Source organism: Aedes albopictus, chromosome 2, assembly GCF_035046485.1.
Source record: "Aedes albopictus strain Foshan chromosome 2, AalbF5, whole genome shotgun sequence".
NCBI classification, from domain to species: Eukaryota; Metazoa; Arthropoda; class Insecta; order Diptera; family Culicidae; genus Aedes; species Aedes albopictus.
In genome coordinates, this window is record NC_085137.1 from 247,753,481 (window position 1) to 247,776,493 (window position 23,013).

The 23,013-nt window shown below is 47.6% G+C and overlaps 1 protein-coding gene across 8 annotated transcripts in view; it reads right to left on the reverse strand.

Moving 5' to 3' along the window:
* LOC109433229 (protein split ends) overlaps positions 1 to 23,013 on the reverse strand; it is a 36,458-nt gene that overhangs the window by 4,801 nt on the left and 8,644 nt on the right. The window contains exons 3-11 of one of the 8 annotated variants that reach the window (XM_062851461.1): positions 18,902 to 22,813; positions 12,602 to 18,838; positions 10,075 to 12,069; positions 9,854 to 10,002; positions 9,296 to 9,463; positions 9,014 to 9,093; positions 8,778 to 8,950; positions 8,376 to 8,705; positions 7,840 to 8,273 (exon numbers count right to left, since the gene is read on the reverse strand). In XM_062851461.1, coding sequence (XP_062707445.1) covers positions 7,840 to 8,273; positions 8,376 to 8,705; positions 8,778 to 8,950; positions 9,014 to 9,093; positions 9,296 to 9,463; positions 9,854 to 10,002; positions 10,075 to 12,069; positions 12,602 to 18,838; positions 18,902 to 22,813 — 13,478 coding nt within the window. Of the gene's footprint in view, positions 1 to 7,839; positions 8,274 to 8,375; positions 8,706 to 8,777; positions 8,951 to 9,013; positions 9,094 to 9,295; positions 9,464 to 9,853; positions 10,003 to 10,074; positions 12,070 to 12,601; positions 22,814 to 23,013 lie in introns of all 8 variants that reach the window. The other 7 variants (XM_062851463.1, XM_062851462.1, XM_062851464.1 and 4 more) reach the window with 7 other exon arrangements.

The window sequence follows — 23,013 nt, forward strand, 5'->3', positions numbered from 1 at the left end:
AGTCATTTGGAAAAATGGAGGTGTTCGGGAACCTGGCATTCGGAGAAACGACATTCGGCGAAAATAATATTCAACAGGGAACCAGATAGAAGACGGCGACTTTGTGGACGTTCGCGAACACACGCATTTGAAGAAGATCTGGGAACCTTACACATTCGGAGAAGTTGGAGGAACAGCGGCCAAAACCGACGAGACTCTATTATACGCTCAGTACTGAAGTAAGTTACTTTGCAGCCAACAAGGTATCAAGGTACATCCTACACATTACATCTAATAAAATCAGAATTAAACAGAAGATTCGATTCATGTTTTCTAATCGGAAATAAGAAATTTTACTTTGATAAAATCAAGATACATACAGAAAGAAACGCGACACCATCTCGAAAAATGAACATTTTTAAGTATACTTGTTATCGATTACACCGTAATCCGGGGTAACATTGATTTCAATCTTTCTTGATAAATTTTCTTGTTAAAGCAAACGTTACAGGTTCATATTTTTTTAAACAAGTACTGGCCCTCTGAGTATGTGTTGAGCCCCTCGAAAAAGTATTGTGGAACTTTAAAACATGTTGAAATAGGCTTTTTCATATAATTTTTGATTTTGTTGATTGGGGTAATATTGATCACCTAAGTAAACAATGTTCGTTGGTGTTGAAAATACCCTTACTTACTAAATTTGGGGTCTCTGATTTCAAATATGTTGTCCAAATTGTTACAAGTTACGCACTTTTTGAGTTAATTTAGGATTAAAATGCTATAAACCACGAATAGGGCCTAAAGGTAGGCAATGGCTTACGGAATTGATTGCCTACTTTGAATAAATCGTATATTTTATTGAAAAGGATTATTTTTATCACAGTTTCGTTTATTGAATCCAACTCTAGGATATCATATTGATGTTATACAGTGATCTCTAACCTAATATTGTATCTAGTTGGGTAACGGTTGAATTTTGGACCCCTAGAGGGCATTAGTTTGAATTTAAGTGAAAATCAAACAGATTCAGACGGTATTTACACGTAATGATGATGTTGGTATGTTTGTAAAAGCCTCCATTGACCGTTAAAAATATCCACAAGGTCATTTCTAACTGAAAATTTGATGAAAATAACTGATTTTTGAAGCATCAGTTTTCACTGTTTTGGACACCCCAATATATTTTGGACCCTGTTCAGTATATATTTTGGACACCCAGTGTTTAAACTCGTTTGAAACTATTTTGGAAGAATTTGCCGTTTGAATATGCTGGATCACATCCCATTTACTTGATTGACAAAGGCTGATTAAACGAACTTTGCGAATTGAATGCGCTAGAATGATAAACGTTTTTGTTTACATCTGCAAGTTTCCTCAGCACCGCAATCTCTTTTTGTAAACATGAGGCGACACTCGCGCGGATGACGAGATTGTTAAAAATTAATTTCAAGGCAAATAAGGATATTTCCAGTAAGGAAATGATTGCTGCCCGTGCAGAGCAATCTTATTTAGCGAATGATTCTAAAAATGTTCGTCATCTCATCATTAAATCGGTGTAAGTTGTGATAATACGACCCAGGGGGTCCAAAATATATGGGGGTCCAAATTATATTGGTTACCCTATTCATGCCAAGTTTGACAATGTATCTCATTGCGTTACGAAACACAGTTGAGGAAAAAGTTTTTTTTTTCAATGTTCATGAAATTCAATTTTCTTGAATTCCATGTCATTTAATGGCTAGGTAATAGCAGATTACGAAATACCGTTCGTGAGCAATAACTGATTCAATTAAAAATGTTTGTTTGGACATTTCATTAGGTCGGTCAAGCCGATCAATGTTACCCCGCTGATCAATGATACCCCGTTTTACGGTACCTATAAAGAACTATTTACCCGCTTCATGTACACCAAGGGTCTGTTCCAATTGGAGAATTAAAATTAATTTTTACTTAAACTTGGCAGTTCGATAATTATTTCCTTAGAAGAGCTGTCAAGTTTAAGTGTCGAACTGGTCAGTGGCTGACAAATTTTGGAAGAATATCAAAATAGAAGTTGGAAGAGATATAAAGGGACCGGAGAATAACACAAAGAAATGCTGCATAACGCCCAGCTAGATCCAAGCTGGTAGCCTCATTAGCGTGGTCGTCCCAGTGTTGGTTGGGATATTAAACAGAACTGGCACGATAGCCCTTCGGCGAGACAGGAATGATGGCGTAGGCCCAATAAGCCACCCGTAAAATCGCCGTTGCGAATAACATAGTAGAGAATATGACTCGATACAATCGACAAAGACCCACACGACGAAAAAAGGACTACGATTGGAAACTTGGAACATGGAATTACAAGTCACTTGGTTTCACAGAATGTGACAGGATAATCTACGACGAACTACATCCCCGCAGCTTCGACTTCGTGGGGTTGCAGGAACTTTGTTGGACTGGACAGAAAGTGTGGGCATCGAGCGACTACCTTCTACCAAAGATGTTGGGTGGCAGCCGATTAACGCAAGGATGTGCATGTTGAGAGTTACGGGCCGTTTCGTCAACTACAGCATCATCAACGTTCACTGCCCACACGAAGGGAGATCCAATGACCAGAAAGAAGCATTCTACGCGTAGTTAGATCAAATATACGATGGTTGCTCACCGCGTGACGTGAAAATCGTTGTCGGCAACATGAACGCGCAGGTAGGAAAGGAGGAAATGTACAGATCGGTAATAGGGGGAAACAGCCTGCACGCCGTATCGAATGATAACGGCCTGCGATGCGTAAGCTTTGCCGTGGTATGGTAGTCCGAAGCACCTTCTTCCCCCGCAAAGATATCCACAAAGCCACCTGGAGATCACCCGACAGACCAGCTATGGTAGATTATGCATGAATGAATACGGATTCCCGGAAAAACTGATAAGATTGATCAAGGCGACGATGGATCGAGTGATGTACGTGGTTCGAGTATCAGGGACACTCTCGAGTCCCTTCGAATCTCGCAGAGGGTTACGGTCTTTCGTGCATGCTGTTCAACCTTGGTTTAGAACGATTATCACGAAGTCCGTTCAGCTGCTTGGTTTCGCTGATGACATTGATATTATTACTCATAAATTTGAGACGGAGGCGGAAACGTACATCCGACTAAAGAGTGAAGCCAGGCGAATCGGATTAGTCATTAATCTTGTCATTAATGTGTCGGAGACAAAGCACATGATGGCAAAGGTCCCCAAGAAGGAATCACCGCGCCCGCCACCCCGAATTTCTATCGACGGTTATGAAATCGAGGCGGTTGAAGAATTCATGTACTTGGACCCTACGTGCCGAGAACCAACGCGCCCTTGGAGTTTTCGAAAGGAAGGTGATACGTATCATCCACGGCGAGTGCAGATGGAAGACGGGGCTTGGAGAAGGCGAATGAATCACGAACTGCATCAGCTGCTGAGAAAACCAACCATCATCCACACCGCGAACATCGGGAGGCTACGGTTGGCGGGTCACTTCATCAGGATGTCGGATAGCAACCCGACTGAAATGGTTCTCGACGAGAGTCATCCGACCGGTATGCGCACGCGCAGCGTGGTGCGCAGCGAGCTAGGTGGGTCGATCAAGGGAAGGACGATTTGCGGACCCTTCGCAGAGTGCGGAACTGAAGTCACACAGCCACGGACCGAGTAGAATGGAGACGTCTACTATGTACTATGTAAGGTAAGTAATATTTATTGGAAAAGGGGTTTATAGAGCAATACTGTCGTGAATCGCAAGTCAGTCCCATTTGTAAAAAGTAGGCATTGAGAAAATGGCCTCTGAAGTTTTCAAATTCGATTTCCATGCGAAACTAAAAAATCGCCATGAATTGAAAACTTTTGCGATCATCATGAAACTTTTACATATTGTTTCAAACGTGAATACGTAACAGTGAAAAATATAAAACTGGCTAAAATAGTGTTAGGTTTTGTACCGGAGGGCGCACAGGTTCGTAATGGGACTGACTTGCGATTACATTTCATTATGGGACAATCTATGGGGCACGGTAAAGGCTGGGTATGCTGCGCAATTCAGATCCCATTGTGATCCACTAGCCTCTGCCCAGCAACTCCTATCCCTACCTCCACGCGGTACCGGCCGGAAACTATGAGCAACCTTAGGGAAGATCGGGTAACCAACCCCGGTGGGAACTTTGGTCGTAGGCTGACAGGGAAGGGGGGGTTTGCTTCGGCAAACCTGAGCGTCTGTTCTCCAGGAGGAGCGGCTCACAACAGCGTCTGATCCCCATGTTAGGGGCGGCTGATCTATGTCCGAGTGCCAGGGAAGGACTCTAAGCTCAACTTTGCACTATGGTCCTCCGGAAAGTAGGGGGTTGGTGTCAGGCCCTACGAGCCAGCCGTAAAAAACCATTGTAACGGAAAATCAGCAACAGAATAATACGAACCGAGACCAACGGCAACGACCCCAGCGAACAAAAAGGACTTGCGATTGGAAACTCGGTACGTGGAACTGCCGATCTCTCAACTTCATTGGGAGCACCCGCATACTCGCCGATCTACTGAAGGACCGCGGGTTCGGCATCGTAGCGCTGCAGGAGGTGTGTTGGACAGGATCCATGGTGCGAACGTTTAGAGGTAATCATACCATCTACCAGAGCTGCGGCAACACACGCGAGCTGGGAACAGCTTTCATCGTGATGGGTGATATGCAGAGGCGCGTGATCGGTTGGTGGCCGATCGATGAAAGAATGTGCAGGTTGAGGATCAAAGGCCGATTCTTCAACTTCAGCATAATAAACGTGCACAGCCCACACTCCGGAAGTACTGATGATGACAAGGACGCATTTTACGCGCAGCTCGAACGCGAGTACGATCGCTGCCCAAGCCACGACGTCAAGATCATCATAGGAGATTTGAACGCTCAGGTAGGCCAGGAGGAGGAATTCAGACCGACGATTGGTAAGTTCAGCGCCCACCAGCAGACGAACGAAAACGGCCTACGACTCATTGATTTCGCCGCCTCCAAAAATATGGCCATACGTAGCACCTTTTTCCAACACAGCCTCCCTTATCGTTACACCTGGAGATCACCACAGCAGACGGAATCTCAAATCGACCACGTTCTGATTGACGGACGGCACTTCTCCGACATTATCGACGTCAGGACCTATCGTGGCGCCAACATCGACTCCGACCACTATCTGGTGATGGTCAAACTGCGCCCAAAACTCTCCATCATCAACAATGTACGGTACCGGAGACCGCCACGGTACAACCTAGAGCGACTGAAGCAACCAAATGTCGCCTCAGCATACGCGCAGAACCTCGAAGCCGCGTTGCCAGACGAGGGCGAGCTCGATGAGGCCCCTCTAGAGGACTGCTGGAGTACAGTGAAAGCAGCCATCAACGACGCAGCCGAGAGCACCATCGGGTACGTGGAACGGAATCGACGGAACGAATGGTTCGACGAAGAGTGCAGAACGGTTTTGGAGGAGAAGAACGCAGCGAGGGCGGTAATGCTGCAGCAAGGGACTCGACATAACGTGGAACGTTACAAACAGAAGCGGAAACAGCAGACCCGCCTCTTTCGGGAGAAAAAGCGCCGCCTGGAAGAAGCGGAGTGTGAAGAAATGGAACTGCTGTGCCGTTCCCAAGAAACACGGAAGTTCTATCAGAAGCTCAACGCATCCCGCAACGGCTTCGTGCCGCGAGCCGAAATATGCAGGGATAAAGACGGAGGCCTCTTGACGGACGGACGTGAGGTGGTCGAAAGGTGGAAGCAGCACTTCGATCAGCACCTGAACGGCGTGGAGAACGTAGGCACGGGAGCCCACGGCAACGGAAGAAACGACGACGCCAGTGCAGCGGAGGACGGAAATGAACCAACTCCCACGCTGAGGGAAGTTGAGGATGCCATTCACCAGCTCAAAACCAACAAAGCAGCTGGTAAGGATGGTATCGCAGCTGAACTCATCAAGATGGGCCCAGAAAAGTTGGCCACCTGTCTGCATCGGCTGATAGTCAGGATCTGGGAAACCGAACAGCTACCGGAGGAGTGGAAGGAAGGGGTAATCTGCCCCATTCACAAGAAAGGCGACCATTTGGAATGTGAGAACTTCAGGGCGATCACTATTTTGAATGCTGCCTACAAAGTGCTATCCCAGATCATCTTCCGTCGTCTGTCACCTAAAACTAATGAGTTCGTGGGAAGTTATCAAGCCGGCTTCATCGACGGCCGGTCGACAACGGACCAGATCTTTACCGTACGACAAATCCTCCAGAAATGCCGTGAATACCAGGTCCCAACGCATCACCTGTTCATCGACTTCAAAGCGGCATACGACAGTATCGACCGCGCAGAGCTATGGAGAATCATGGACGAAAACGGCTTTCCTGGGAAGCTGACTAGACTGATTAAAGCAACGATGGACGGTGTGCAAAACTGCGTAAGGGTTTCGGGTGAACTATCCAGCTCATTCGAATCTCGCCGGGGACTGCGACAAGGTGACGGACTCTCATGTCTACTCTTCAACATCGCTCTGGAAGGTGTGATGCGACGAGCCGGGCTCAACAGCCGGGGAACGATTTTCACAAAATCCGGTCAATTTGTGTGCTTTGCGGACGACATGGACATTATAGCTAGAACATTTGGAACGGTGGCAGAACTGTACACCCGCCTGAAACGCGAAGCAGCAAAGGTCGGACTGGTGGTGAATGCCTCAAAAACAAAGTACATGCTGGTAGGCGGAACCGAACACGACCGGATCCGTCTGGGTAGTAATGTTACGATAGACGGGGATACTTTCGAGGTGGTGGAGGAATTCGTCTACCTCGGATCCTTACTGACGGCTGACAACAACGTGAGCCGTGAAATTCGGAGGCGCATCATCAGCGGAAGTCGGGCCTACTACGGGCTCCAGAAGAAACTGCGGTCGAAAAAGATTCACCCACGCACCAAATGCACCATGTACAAAACGCTAATAAGACCGGTGATCCTCTACGGGCACGAGACATGGACCATGCTGGAGGAGGACCTACAAGCACTCGGAGTTTTCGAGCGACGCGTGCTAAGAACGATCTTCGGCGGTGTACAGGAGAACGGTGTGTGGCGGAGAAGGATGAACCACGAGCTCGCTGCACTTTACGGCGAACCCAGCATCCAGAAGGTGGCCAAAGCCGGAAGGATACGGTGGGCAGGGCATGTTGCAAGAATGGCGGACAACAACCCTGCAAAGCTGGTGTTTGCAACTGATCCGGTTGGCACAAGAAGGCGTGGAGCGCAGAGAGCACGATGGGCGGACCAGGTGGAGCGTGACTTGGCGAGCATTGGGCGCGACCGAGGATGGAGAGCGGCAGCCACGAACCGAGTATTGTGGCGTACTATTGTTGATTATGTCTTGTCTTGATGATGTTGAACAAATAAATGTATGTATGTATGGGACAATGTGACTTGGTGTTGTTTTTTTTCAATTTTACTGAACAAACTATATATTTTTTTGTACGCAGCTGAAAGATTATCCGAAGAAAGCTCGAAAACGGTCATTAACTCATTTTTGCCCAAAATGCAGATGGGACTGACTTGCGATTTACGGCAGAATAGCTTAATGTCGAGAGAGGCAGGCTCTATTTCAGTGAGAATGATACACCAAAAACAAGAATAAAAGTTGAAAAGATATGTCAGTGTCTGAAATATTAAACGCTTCAGTTATGACAATAGAAGTTGGAAGAGATATAAAGGAATCTGAGAACCACATTAATAAATTATGGTCTACTGGCTGGTTGAGACTGATTAAGAATGTCAAAGATTCAGAATAAAATATGGCAAACATTTTCCCTCGCAAAACAATTCCGTCCCGTTTATCTAGAAATCATAGCACTGCTACTTACTTGCATCTTCCGCGCGACACCGTCGATCTGCGCTGGTTCCAGTCGCATTCGCTGGGCAATCCGGAGCGGCGGCGTGGTGCCGTCGCTGTTGCTCGGCAGGGAACTGCCGGCCACGCCCGGATTTCCATGCACAAAGTGCATCTGTACGGCCGCCTGGTCGTTCTTCAGCGCTAGCAATCCTTGCCACATTACTGGATAGCGTTGCAGCAGTGCCTCCAGCGAGTCACTCTGTGCCGGCGGTACTGCTGGCGGACCAGCAGTCGGCGGCATCTGAGTTGGGGCAGCGGCGGCTGCGGCTCCTCCACTTGGCGGAGTCGCTGCCTGCAGGTTTCGTCCAGCAGCAGCCGGTGGTTGTTGTTGTTGCTGAGAAGCCGGCAAGCTTCCACTATGGGCGGGCAACGGGGCACCGGATACCGGAGCGACCGCTGCGTGACCTAATAGGGAAGGATCAAAGTAATCGGTCAGTTCGTAGTCCGATGGCCGGCGCGAGCTGTAATAATAGGGATCGTCGCTGAAGCGATCGTCGTAGTAACTACCTGTCAGGGTGACACGATCGCGCTGTTGCTGCTGCTGTGGGGTTTGTTGCTGTTGCTGCTGCTGCTGCTGCTGCTGCTGGAGCTGAGCAAGATTAGCAGGTGACGCTGGAGGCGGTGTCTGGCTGGGAGTTCCCGGGTAGGATCCCGGAGGAAATCCTGCACCGGTGTTGATCAAATTGTGTGGCCGATGAGCTGGTGGGGGTTCGGCACTCAAAGCTCGCGGAGGAGCGTTCGGACCAGCTGCCGGATCGTAGAAACGGGTGAGCGAGTCCGAATAGTTGTGCGGAACACGGGCACTTCCGATGTACACTTGTGCCACTTGAGGTGAATCTGCAAATGTAGCGAAATGACGTTAGAGATGTCTTGTTCATCGATCCTATATCGCGATTACGATAAACTTACCAGTGGAACGATCTCCGGGACTCTGCAGACTGCTCGGCACGGTAGTCGTGACTTGAACACGTGGTCCACTTGCCGGGCGCCGCAATTCGAGAGGCGGACTTGCTGCAACACTTTCTTCCATTTCGGACAACTCACGCTGATCCACGGTTCCTGGCAACATTGGCGATCTGCTGCTAAATAGAAGGAGAACAATAAAATTATGTATTTCAAGAACTAACAAAAATATCGGCACAAACCTTGGTATGTGGATGTTTCCTCTGCTGTACATGTACTTGGTATATTCCCGAGGCATTCCGCCGCGGAAGGATGGGTCATTCTGGAAGAGTTGAAACTTCTATTAGATTCAAAGCAAATGATCGGAATCGAGGTGATCACAAAAGAAAAGTAATCAGAGAACACAAAACAGAGACGTAGTCCTACGTCAAATTCGACGAATTGTCGAAACACATATGAAAAGAACCGGAAGAGATCAAATCTAAACATTTAAATAAGGGGTGTAACTGGGATCGTACTAGTACCGGTGTAATGGGCGATGTTTGCTGTTGGTGAGCCGGCGGAGGACTTTGTCCCCGTGCGATGAATCCACCCACCAAATCTCCGTGCTGCATCATGTACAAAGAAACGGCAGCCGCCATCAGTTGAGGATCCGGAATGGAGCATTCAAAGAGAGGTGAAACCGATCTTAGCTATATATCCGGGGAAAGGAGTTCAAAAACTTAAAATTGACTCTTTCAGTATGGCAACATGCCAAAATAATTGTTACAAAATCATTGGCATAAAATGTACATACATAAATATCTCTAAGGATTAGTTAAAACTGTATGGCAGATGGTTCTTAAAGAACCCAAGGTTAGATATTGTTAAAATTCTGTATTTCTGAATCTTTTTGAAAGATATTCAAAAGTTCTTTCAATCAATAAAATAGCATAACCTTCCATAGAGACATTTATATAAAACTATGTTTTGTGCCAAAGATTCGTACTTAACATTGACCAAGCATCATTGGACTTAACATCATTCGATAGAATATCTGTAAACCCTGAAAAGTACTGAATGAACGAAGGGTCCGCACTCACCTGATTCGTTTCGTAGGCCACCTGTGGCGGCATAGTCAGTCCACCGGGCTGTTGCACGTGCCGCATGTGGGACGTCGGTGGAGGCGGCTGCTGACCTGGTTGTCCCTGGGGACTAATCGGTGGTAACGCTACCCGGGAACTGCTCGCACCTGTGCACAAGAAAAAACAATAGAATCCCGTTAGACTTTTCGTACAACCATTACGTAATATCACCATCCTACCCGTCACAATCGGCTGTTGGCTCTGCATGTGTGGTTGCTTCAGCGGAGGGCTCGCAACGGCACCGGTAAGAATCTGCGGTTGGGCATGCAGATGTGGGGACACTCCCTTTCCGGGCTGGATTGTGACCAGTTGCGATGGCGAGGGTGGAGGAGCAGTTGGCTGGTTGCCACCGACCGTAGGCGGCATCGGTCCCGTTGAGACATGGTTCGGTTTGATCAATCCCACCGGCTGTTGCGATTGTTGTTGTTGCTGGAGTGGGATTTTGGTGCCCGCAGGTAGCTGCTTTCCACCAACGTGCATATGGGCAACGGCTTCAGGGCCTACCTTGTGCTGGTGTATCTTGATATGCTGCCCGCCGTGACCCGTTGTTACGGTTTTGTGCACCACAGTTGGTTGACTTTGAATCGGCTGTTGTTGTTGTTGATAGTGGATTGGAACACCACTGGGACTGGAGATCTGGATGGTCTGAGTCTGTTGTTTCCCGTGCATACCAGGCTGCGGCGGTTGTTGTGGCTGTCCAGGTCCTCCGCCAAGTTGTACCGGGCCTTGGTGGATGATTTTACCTCCACTCTGCAGAACTGTGGTGTATCCAGCGGGGATCTGGTGATGACCCGGGGGTGCTTTGCTGCTGTGGATAATGATTTGCTGAGGGGCGCCACCTGGTGGGCCTTGTTGACCTGGTTGTAGCGGTTGATTGCCCTGTTTGTGGATGATTTGTGGGGAATGAGATTGTTGAGTCTGCATTTGTCCTGGTTGACCTTTGCTGTTAGTGATCACTACCTGATGAGGCATTCTCGGAGACATTGGGATATTGCCCAATTGATGGAGGTTGGGAGGAATGTTGATTAGCAGGTTGCCGCTACCTGGTGGATGATGTACTGCTGAGGGGTGACCCGATTGCTGTGGTGGCCCAACTTTATTGATGATCGTATGTTTATTGATCGTCATTTGTTGTTGTGGCATCGGGTTTTGAATGATTATTTGCTGTGGACCAGAATGTTGGGGAATACCTTGGGGTGGTATGCCTTGAGGGGGCAGCTTAATGTTGGTACTAGGATGGATCTGCTTTCCGGTAGTGGTATGGATAGCCCCGGAAACCGATCCCGGTTGTTGAGGTATGACAGACTTATACACGATCTGGGGTTGAGGTTGTGTAGATGGCGGGTAGATCGGTTTTCCAGCTTGAACCTGCTGGTTCATTATTTGCTGTGAACTGAGAACATGGGCCTTCAACGAATGCGGTTTATTCGATGGACCTTGCTGTAGAACCGTTGGCGGCTGTGGCATCCCTTGACCCAACGAGTGCTGTATAAGGACGGCTCCAGCGTTGACATGCGGTGACGGAATAATTCCGGTGGGCGGCGGAATACCACCGCTCTGAGATGTCATTGGCAATTGTGACGCTTGTTTAGTCAACTTTTGCGCCTCCATTTGCTGAGTAGGATGCGGAGCAACCGTTGTATTGGGAGTCGGAACTCTTGTCATTCCAGGTGAAGGAACAGATCCGGGTGTAGGAGTCCTATTAGGAATCGGTGAACCCGAAGCAGATATAGGCGGAGTGGGAGATGACTTGTGATGCTCCATTCCAGCATTCTGAGCTGCATTCGCTGCCGCTGCTATGACTTTCTTCAGCGGTTGAGGAGCATTCGGCATGACTACGTATTGACCCTCTTTGCCTGGTCGGGTTACCGTTAGTTCTCCTGTGGCTGGGTCAAGCTCCATCTTAAGATCGTCGGCAGATTTCGGTTTCTCCTTCGACTTATCAGCCAAAGAAGCCATCTCGTTGGGACGCGTTGCCGAAACACTCGGTGTAATCGGTGTTGTAGCGGACAAAGTGCCCGAAACAGATGTTTCGTCAACTTTGCCATCCATCTGCCCGGGTCTCGGCAAACTCATTGGACGCTCGTCGTTACTATCGTTGGATGTTTCTGATATCTTACGATCCTTGCCTTTGCGACCTCCTGCACGGGGAGATTTGCGAGAATCGGGACCTGCTGAAGCGAAATTCGAGAAAGCACATTTAGAACAACTGTTATCTTCAATGATTCAAATGGTCAGCTTTAGAAGGTAGAATCAATCTAATGCTAGATACTTATATAGCTTATTCGAAATAAGCAAAACATGCAACATTTACCCTGGTCTACCGAGTTTGGCATAATTTTGGAAAACATATATAAAAAGCAGAATACCTAAAAATTTGGCCTCATTCTACAGTCGAAATTCCCATATTCGACCTTTTAAATTTTTTTCACGTCACAAATGATTTTGGTGAACATGCATTTTTAGCACAGTTGTCTGACTTTTTTTGAATATTTGATGCAAATTTCAAAAACAAACATGAGATGAGGTATGCGTAAAAAATACAGATGCGAATATTTAATATACTTCATTTATTGGTATGCCAAACGACCATTATGCCAAAAAAACGACATAAACGAATGTATGCCAAGTTGGATTATGCTAAACTGAGTAGACCCCACTTAACAGCCTGCTGACCATTACTAGTAATTACTTAAGACCACTTACCATTAGCGGGGGTTGCATTGTGCCTTGTGTTCCTTCTGCCCGTTTGTCCAGGGAGATCCATCGGAACGGGTTGATGTTGCGGCGGCAAATGCACAAGTTGAGGCTGTTGCACTGTTGGCGACATCATCTGGTTGACTTGATTCACTTGGACATGTTGTTGCGACTGGAACTGCTGTAGAATCATCGGTGTCGGTGCCACCGACGGCGGTTGGGAAGGTACGGGCGCCGGTGAGCTTGGCATCACACACGATGAAGGACCGTTACGAATGACATCGTCGATGATGTCGTCCACAGTGGTACGACCGTCTTTCTCCAGCAAACGGCGCGACTTGCGAGTATTTCCTGACGTTGGATGTATGAACTCTTCCTTCGATGCGTCTACAGCTGGTGCCGGAATGCTCTGAGCTTCCGGTGGCGGCTGTGGAGCTGGGCAGGACGTTGTTGGCTGAAGTTGAACGGACGGTGTACTGATGGTACCGACAGTTGTCATGGTAGGTTGTATGACCGGAGCAGATGTTACCACGACCGGAGCAGTACTGGTGCTCGGAGTCGGCGTTGCAGTGGTACCCTGGTTTTTAATAGTGAGGATCAGCCTTGGGCGAGATCCATCTGCCTGTTGTTTATCACTTCCGGTAACCTCCTCACCGGAATCATCGTGGAACTCATACACATCCGAACCGGTACTTGTATGTTTGCCTTTTCCACCGCCCATTACCGCTGGTTGAACATTGGACGCGCCACCTCTGGCTGCACCACCTCTTGCTGCCCCTCTTCCTCGTTTTGATCCTCCTGCCTTTCCACCGCGTTTTGATGGTGTCGTCATATCCACTTCCGGTAGCTTCTCCGTCACCAAAGCTTTGACCGGCGTTGATACACTTTCCGACGTTTTTCTTCCTCCCCGTCGACCGCCTCGCTTTCCACCTCGCGTGGGAGTGGTACTTTCAGCTGAAGCAGTCTCTGCTTCATCTTCTTCCGGTGGAGTTACGATGGGCTCCGGAATAGACGGAGTTGCCTGCATCATCGTGGTTGCTACGGGCATCAAAGGAGCAGGTACGGTAGATGGAATGGTACTCATGAAGGTAGCCGGTTCGGGGTTCTTTTCTTCCACTTTGGGTAGTTCGAAAGCTTGACCGCCAGATGTGTTCGATACACTTGGAAGCGATGCCTGTTCAGTAGCTTTTGTCTTGTCATCGGGCTTGTTCCATTCTTCTTTATTGACTTCGGATCCTCCCTCCGAAATATCATCCTCGGAACACAGAGCATCGACCTTCTTAATCACCGAATCAATGATTGTATCCTTGGAGGACCAGTAATCACTGTCTTCCTTGGAGTCCGCTTCCTGGTCTTCCGGATCAATATCAAGAACATTCGCTGCGCTGGAGTTATCGTGAATTTTAGCAACGTTCTCTTCAGTGAGCAATGATCTAGCGGATTCGCTTGCTGAGGCAGAGGTTTCTAGCTTCATCATAGGTTGTGGTTGAACTGTACTTCCTTGACTCGCTTGGGTTCGGTCTTTTTCCTCCAGAGGTGACAACTTGTCCTTTGGCTCCCCTACCTTATCCAAAGCACCTATTGGGGTGGCCAATGGTGCGTCCGATTTGATTGGAGGCAAACTCAAACTTGAGGGTGCCATCTGATGGTTAGGATTTGAGGTGATGGTAGAAATAGTGTTCTGGGGTTTGGGTTCTTGTGGCTTGGCGATGATAACGTTACTCACAGGAGTAAGTACGGGTTGAATCAGGCGATTAGGTTGTTGATTTATTCCCATTTGCGATTGCATCGGAACGGGATGCTGTGGCGCAAACTGTTTGATGGGATGCTGAAGGTATACTGGCTGCTGATGGATGATGGTTTTCGTAGGGGTGCCAGGAGTTGTCTTTGGACAGGTTTCCAGAGGTTTAGCATTAGGATGGATAACGTAGGCTGTAGACACAGGCATTGGAGATGAGCTTACCACAGGTTTAGTACCAACAGTTGAAATCAAAGCGTTTTCATTTCCAAGCGTTGGCATGGAAGATGGACTAGCAGCGGGTGTTACGAGACGTACCCCAGGAGCCATACCTATGTTGGCGAAAGTGTTCAAATTCGGCTTTGCCAATGGTGATAGCTCAGTTGGTTTTTGTAACGAGGGAGGCGTTTTCAATTGTCCTGCTGCTATAGGGAATCGTGGAGCTGTGTTGCCAGACTGCACAAATTGCGCAGGTTTTGGAACAAACTGATTGGTAGGGCTTGGAGACGAAACTACAACATGACTGCCCACTTGGTGGACGACCATCTGGTGCGGACCAACTCCAGGACTCAGCTGAGTAGGATGACGAGTCTGTATCATCACCTGTGGTCTCAGCAAATTTGGACTAGTGGCAGTTGGAGACGAGGTTCTTGAGAACGGAGAAAGTGGTTGATGCTGCATCTTGGGTGATTGCATCCTAGGATCGCTGGCTCCTGGTCCTCTGGGAGACATCATTGTGTCGATCGGCTGATACACAATGTGCTGTTCAGGGATGGTAATCGTTGGAGGCGCTTGCATTACCAATTGTTGTCGAATCTGTGGTTGGTTGCCAACCATCGGTGGTTGATTGACAATCGTTGTTTTTTGAGCAACAATAGCGGTCGGATTACTTTGGACCGGTAAGGCCGGTGGTGTTGTCACTGCTATTTGCTTAGGGACCGGAGGTATCACATTCACCACTTTAGTATTTGATCCCTGCGCACTTGTAGCGACTGTAGATGGCAAAGGTCCCTGTTGCCCTGTAACAGCCGGCGTCATAGGTACAATAGATGATTGCGTAGTGTTGGATACACAAGTAGACGTAACTGTTGAAGTCACGCTAACGGTTGGCGCAGAAGTAATTGTCGTACTAACAACAGGTGTCGTTACAGATGTACTTTGAGATGTTGAAGTTACCGGTGAACTAGCCACGATCTGAACATTCTTTCCAGGTGTATCAGGAATTTCAAGCTTGTCTTCCTTCTTTGCAGAATTTGGAGCTGAAGAAGTGCTATTCAGCGTGTCCGACAACGCTTTGCCGATTTGACTCAAATCTACATCTGGAGTCTTTGGTGGATTGTCAAATCTTAGCAGACTTGCGGGGTGCTCGTCATCAACCTGGTCTTCAGTGTCCGTATCGATTTGTAGATCGTGTTCAGATGTCGGAGTATCGGGCTTCATGTCCAGCCCTTCGGTGTTCAAGCTAAGGATTGCTTTCTTAATTTCTTCATTATCTTCCTCCGGGATTTGTGATGAGTCGGACGCCAACTGTGAAGAAGATTCTTCGGTCGGATCCACAGTATAGTCGATTGAAAAGTCCTGAGTATTTGACGTTCCAAAACTTTCACCGAGGAGGGCAGCCACTGCATCTTCGGTTTCTTCTTGTGAAATAACTACCCTTGATTTTTCTTCTAGTTTCACATCGTCTGTTTTACTCTTCAGAGACTCGACTGGATCCGTACTCTTAGCGTCCTCTTTGATAACCTTGTCAGTAATGAAATCACCGGAAATGGAAAGAACTGCTTTTTCGTGCAATTGCTCGTCGATGTCTGTACCAAATCCGGGAATCAGTTTTTCCGATTTTCGTTTAGCCTGCGACGAATCAACAGCTTTAGGTTGTGCGCTTTCTTCTTTAACACAGACTGACAGCGGTTCGGCTTCATCTTTGGTTGGCGTAGAACTAGTCATTTCATGAATCGTCGGAGTTGGTGACATGAGCTGTTTAGATGGCGTCGATGCGTACATAGGTTGGGCAGGTTGTCTGCTGTTCGACGCCGGCGGACTCTCATCAAGCAAACATGGTAGACTCGGAGAAGGTTTACTGATGTTGTGTTTGGTATCTTCTTGTTGAGCTGATATGATGTCCAATGATAGCTTATTTGCTGTCGGAGTAATCGGAGTTGTTGTAGGAGGATTAGAATGATTAGTACTGCTACCATGATGATGTTTGTGCTTCTCATCTTTACCTCTCTTCTTTTTCTTTTTCTTCTCCTTACGGCTATGTTCGGACTCCTTCTTTTCGGTAAACGATGTTTCCATGCTGTCATCTCCGTCAGTAAATCGGAATACATCCATCACATCAACTGAAGAACGTTTTCCACTGGTTGTTATCGTTGACGTCGGTGATGCATCCTCAGCCTTTTGATCCGAATCACTCATAAGCTGTGCTTCTAGGGCACGACCCGCTTCATCCAGATCCACGCTGTTTTCTTCCTCCTTCATACTAATCGTAGCTCTGAGCTTCTCGCGCTCCCGTCGCTTCTTTTCCTTTTTCTTCCTGGATTCTTCCTTATTTTTCTCCTTCTCGGTTTGCTCGCATTCATTGGGTTGTTCTTCCAGTGTAGCGGTATCTTCTGCTTTTACATCACTTGGCTCTTGCTTTATCGACACTTCGGTTTCCACAGACGAATGCTGAGATTCTTCGTCCGATATAGGTCCGAAGATGTCTTCAATCTTCTCCTCTCGCTTCACATTTGTTGACATCGCATCTGGTATCTTGTTCGAATCCTTGTGTTTATTCTTCGACTTCTTGGATTTACCAGACTTTTCGTGATCTTCCTTCGAACGTTCTCGTCTCTTTTCCTTCTTACCACCATGCTTCTTCTTTGAGCTGACATAAATCTGATCGTCAGATGATTTCTTCAGCTCATCGAACATAGAATTCGCAGAGCCAGCGTCATCGTGAGGTGAATGTTCTTTTTCACTCTTCACATCCGTTTCAGATCCTTCGACATTCTTGTGACGTTTCTGTTTTTTCTTGTGTCGCTTCTTTCCCTCCGAATGTCCGTACATCAACTGATCAACCGCGCTATTTACTGTATTCTCGATCTCCGCATTGGCCACCGATATCATGTTCGGTTCACCTTCAGATGAGACATCTCCAAAGCGATTCTTCACAGCGCTGAATCCTTCGTCGATGGGTTCTTTCTTGATCATTGTGCTTGGAATAAGTTCAGATTTGACAATGGGTTTAGAGATATCTTCATCTTCAGACACATCACTTGTCACCAGTGCAGATGGCGGTTGAACCCTTGTTTCAACCTTGATTTCCACCTTGCTGATTCCTTCTTGTGTATCTTCTTCGCTCTTCATTTCCTGCTTGATAGAGATATGATCCATCTTGACGTCTGAGACCTCAGCTTTAGTGTCACAGTTCGGCGTGGCTGGTTTTTCTCTCATGATCGAATGATGACCATCAGAGTCAGTTTCCGACTGTATTCTCGTTGATCGTGAATTCTTTCTAGACATTTTCTTCTCGTCAGAGCTCCGACGTGGCGTGCGAGGTGGTCGCTTACTGGTATGATCGCCGTCGGAACTCTCGTCGTCACAAAGATCGTTCAATCGATCCCGGTTGGAACGAATACGATTGGTCTCTTCTTCAGAATCAGTAGCAAGTGGTTCCTTTGGCCGTCTCATTCTGGGCGTTGACGGCAAATGGTCATCATCCTCTGATGTGGTAATTGTACCACTCTTGTTCAGATGATCCTTGTGATTGTACTTGCTATTGATGGTTGTATCGGAGTTCATTCCATCGGTATCAGAATCTTCGTCCCAGCTCTTCGATCGGTTTTTGCCTTCACGTTTAGCTCGACTCTGTTTCAACTTCGAAAATTTGGCCTTGATCTTCTTCTCTTCCTCTTGGCGCTGCATGTTTTTGCAGGAGCGCGCCTTAACTTTGTCGTACATTGAAATATTAGGTCCATCGTCGGGTATGTCGAAGATAGAATGTTTCTTGGGTTCATCTGAATCATCCGTATCCGAACTATTCGTTGTCTTTGTACGACTATTGTTGGTGCGATTCCTCTTCTTTCTGCCTTCTTCATCAGCAGAAGATTCGGCTCGACTGGACTTTCTATCATATTTCTTATATTCTTCACCACTTTCTCCATGAAATCTTTGACCGTAATCTTTGGAGCTTTTACGTTCCTTTCGGTGCTGAAGGCGAGCATGTTCGTCCTCATCACTGGTGGAACGATGGTCGACATAATCCATGGGGAAATTAACGTTTTGTGTGTTCTCTTTATCCCTGGAAGCATTGCGGTCTTTCTTGGATTTATGTTTCTCGTGATAACGGTCTTTCTTCTTGTGGTGGTGGCTCAATTGCAGGGAATCACCATCCCCAGAGAAAGAAATCTCTTTGCGGCGTTCTTCCAGTAGAAACTGCTGTTTTTCGTCATGGTTGTCGTGTTTACCCACACTGCACAAAGCATTGGCATGCGAGTGTACTTTGTCCGAGGACGTCGATGAGCCTGAGGATGATTTGGAGGACTTATCACTTCGGTTGTGACTTTTATGATGTTTTTCTCGCTTACCGTCTTTTCCGGAATCACGACGCTCGCCGATGTTGTTGTGCTTATGTTTCTTCATTGCATTAATGTCTTCAGTCGGAGAATCGTTGCTTTCTTGAGAGCTGTGGCGTCGCTTCGAAGTAATTTGTGATTGCGAATTACTATCTGTGGAGTTCACTCGATCAAGTCGATCGGAGCCGTGGTCGTTCACAAAGCTGTCGCATGGCTCGAATTCATTTTTCGGTGATTCCTTGGACTTTCTGGCTTCTTCCTTCTGCCATTTTTCCCGTTCAGCCTTTTCTAGCTCTTCACGCTCCTGTTGCAATTGCCGCTCTTTTTCAAGTTCCTGCTCACGTTGCAGCTGTCGTTCACGCTCCTCTCGCTCTCGACGTTCAGCTTCTTCTCTTTCCTTACGTCTCTGTTCTTCCAGTTCCTTCTCTTTCCGTCGTTGTTCTTCCAGTTCCTTCTCCTTTCGTCGCTGTTCTTCTAGCTCTTTTTCCTTCCGCCGTTGTTGCTCTAGTTCTTTCTCCTTTAACTCCTGAGCACGACGCATTTCATCCTTCTCCTTTTGTATCCTTTCTTCTTCAAGCCTCCGTTCCTTCTCTTCGCGCTCTTGACGCTCTTTCTCCTTGCGATTGGACGAATTTATTCGAGAGTTGATGGTGTTCACTGGTACCTCTCGCTTTAAGCGATCAAACTCATTCAAATCATCGTTTCCACCCTTGTTGTGATTCTTAGTGGAGGTCGAGCTACTGGAGCTACTGCTGTCACTAGAATGCCTGTGACCATGACCGTGGCTGTGACTATGACCGTGGTGGTTATTCGATTTGGTAGATTTGTTATGCTTCCCACTGATCTGTTGCTGAGGCTGATCGTCATCAGCAGATAACGTGGCGCCCGTTTTCGACTCGGGCTGCGAAGGAACATTGGAGGAGGTAGTTGGCGTACTTGATCCCGTCGAACTAGTCGAGCAGGACGAAGCCGTTGAAAGTTTTCGCCGGTCTTTGTGGTGTTTGCTGCCGGAGTTGTTGCTGTTGGTCTTATCCTCCTTTTCAAAGCCACCACTATTGCTGTTGTTGTCGATACCGTAGTTGGTGCTAGAACTATTGGAATGCTGTTGGACTCCTTCTGAGGAAGTGCTCGTTGATAATGACAACATACTGCTGGACCTAACTGTACCCGAATTTGTACTACCAGGTGGAGCTGCCGTAACTGTAGTGTTTTTGTAGGTGTTCAAAGAGGTAGAAGCACTCGTTGAAGCTTCTGGTGCACTACCTTCCGTAGTGGAAACTATGACAGTGGTTGACGATGCGACTGTCTCGATTGACGATGACGAAGAAGAAGAAGAAATTGCTGAGGATACTTTCGGTGTTGGTATGCTCGTTGTCGTTGCAGTGGCTGTAGTACTTGCTACCAATGCAGATGATTCGATTACGCTAGTATTACTGCTACCGCTAGTACTCGCTAGATTACTACTATTACTCGTTAAATTATTATTGTTGTTACTACTAATATTTGTACTTGATTTTTCCGTTAAACTAATACTTTTATTTAAAATATTGGTCTTTGGTTTATTTGCTAGGGTAGCCGAACTGCTGCAGCTCACGGACGGTACCGTCGAGCTGGGTGTGTTTATCGACGCAGTACTGGGTAAGCTGCTTGGCGTTGCACACGTTCCGGGAGCGGATGTTATGCTATGCGTAGGAGAGGAGGAAGCTGATGCGGAAAGCGAACTGCTACTGGTGGCGGAAGATGTTGATATCGTTCCGCTGTTGGTACTGCCGGCGATTGAAGTGACCATACTGGCAATAGGGAGCGTCACAGACGCTGTCAGGGTTGTCGAACTAGGAACAGCTACCGATGGCATTGACGGTGGATGACTTGGGAACGGGTACTGCAGACCAGATTTCACAGACGGATTGGGGCTATTGTATGGCTGAGGACTGTTCATTGGAGATCCAGAGGTACTACAACTGCCAAGTCGTTGCAGGCTAGGAGCTGGCGGTGTTTGAGCTTTCAGTGCATGTAGCGGGGATTGTGATGCCAAGATCGTGTTTACCGGCGATGCAGCGGCCGAGCTATTTGCACTGATGGCGTTGAAATTTGCAGTGTGTTTCGTGTAACTCGAGAACATGCCGGGTTCGTACTTGTCGCTGATGTTCTCCAACCGCTTGAGATCTTCATCGAAAATCGATTTACGCGACAGCAGCGATTTCACTATGTCAGACGGAGGGACCTCGTGCACATCGAGCTCTAAGAACTTATGCCGGAACGAGGACGTCGATGAGGAAGAAACGTTCGAGAGCGGCGATTGGTTCAGGCTTCCTCCCGTCGTGCTCGCATGGTTGTGGTGGTACAAATGATGGTTGTGGTGGCGATCGTTGAAGTGATGTTCACCGACGGCATTGTTTATCCGCGTTTGGCTATTGCCGGACCATTTTTCGTACATTTCATCCAAACGGTTAATTCGTTCCTCCAGCGATGGCGAGGTGGATGGACCACCTTCGGAGTCACTCGAATTCGAACTAACAGAAGGGGCTCGTAGTGGACTGGCTGGTGCTTGGTTGACGTGCTCCAGGCTGTTTGACGTGCTGGCGCTGGCTGGAGTGTTCCCTGTTACGGAACTACTGCTCGAACTTATATTCGGTGGTATCAGCAGGGATAGTTTAGAGGGATGCGTTGGCGGTGGACTCGACAGAGCGTTGTTTAGTAGACTAGAATTAGACGAGAGTGAAGGACCACTAATAGCACCACTGGACGAAGCGGTATGCAAAGAACTTAGAGCGCTTTGCTGTTGCGTTGAGGTCGAAGCCGATGCGGCAGTGACGTTGGGGAACGGTGCCGCTGCAGAGTTCGACGACGACGAAGATGACGATGTTGACTGATGCAGCGAAGAGCTTGGCAGAACAACATTGGATGATGAATGTGATGAAGTTGCAGGTACCGACGACGATGTTTGACTTTGTTGATTTTGTAATCGGTACTGCTGCAGGAACTGTATCGCAAACCGTGGTAGAGGTAAGCTAAGCGGTTCCTGATTGTACGACCGACTCGTGGGTATTCGTCTGGGTTCGCTTGGTGGAAGGTTTTCGGGCCGTTCATCACAGAGGGGTGTTCCGGGCCGTGAACCATCGGCGCTTTCGCCTCCGCTTGCTTCGTGCGAATGTAACGAGTGTAGCTGGTGACCTCGGCCACGCGACGAGTGGTGGTGTTCGTTAGACGACACCGACGTCGATCCTGCGCTTGCTATGACAGTCATACTGTTGTCACTGTTGAGGATCGTTTTCCGTCGCTTGTTTAACGAATGGGAATAGAGATGCCCGCTATCTAGGTGTGATTGTTGTAAACTGGAAGAACTATTACTGCTACTGCTACCATGTCTTTGATGCAATGACGCGTTGTCAGTGGACGGTCTTCTGCTATTATTGTTACTATGCATAGATGAAGGCGTTGATTGGCTTGATAACGATTTTGATTGCTGCAGGTTGCAGTCCGAAAGTCGCCGCACCTCAACGCACTTTCGGTGGTGCGAAGCCGAGGAAGAAGTGGAAAATCCGGACTGCAGGCCACCACTATCTGCACTGTTGTGGTGGTGGTGATGGTGGTGATTGTTGTAATGGTTACTATTGTTACTACTGCTATTGTAAAGGTGATGTTCACCGCCGCCGGTGACGCCTCCGCCCCGGCCGGACGAGGATGACATCACCGGATCACCACACAAACCACTCGTCGAATCACTTGCCGTTGCCGCCGATGAATTGGCCACCGAAGAAGAATAATGGGGATGATGATGATCAGATGGTTCACTGCCAAGGTGAGCATCTGGGTTGTATTTGATACGTTTCTTTGGGCTCACTAACTCATCACCACTGGACGGGCATTCTTCTAATTGTTCTAAAATATGTACTCTTTCTTTTTGTAAATATCGTATATCACCTGGAACGTTTTCGGATAGTGGAAAGGTTGAAGAGAGGAAAATAGTACGAAATGGTGGTTAACAAAATCGCTAGTTGCGGGTTTGGGAATATGTTGTCCCATCTGGTAGCTCTTATAAAGAATATCATACGTATTTTCAATGGTTATATAAACGATTAAATCTTAATATTCCAGCCTAAATTGTAGTAAATTCTTGGTAT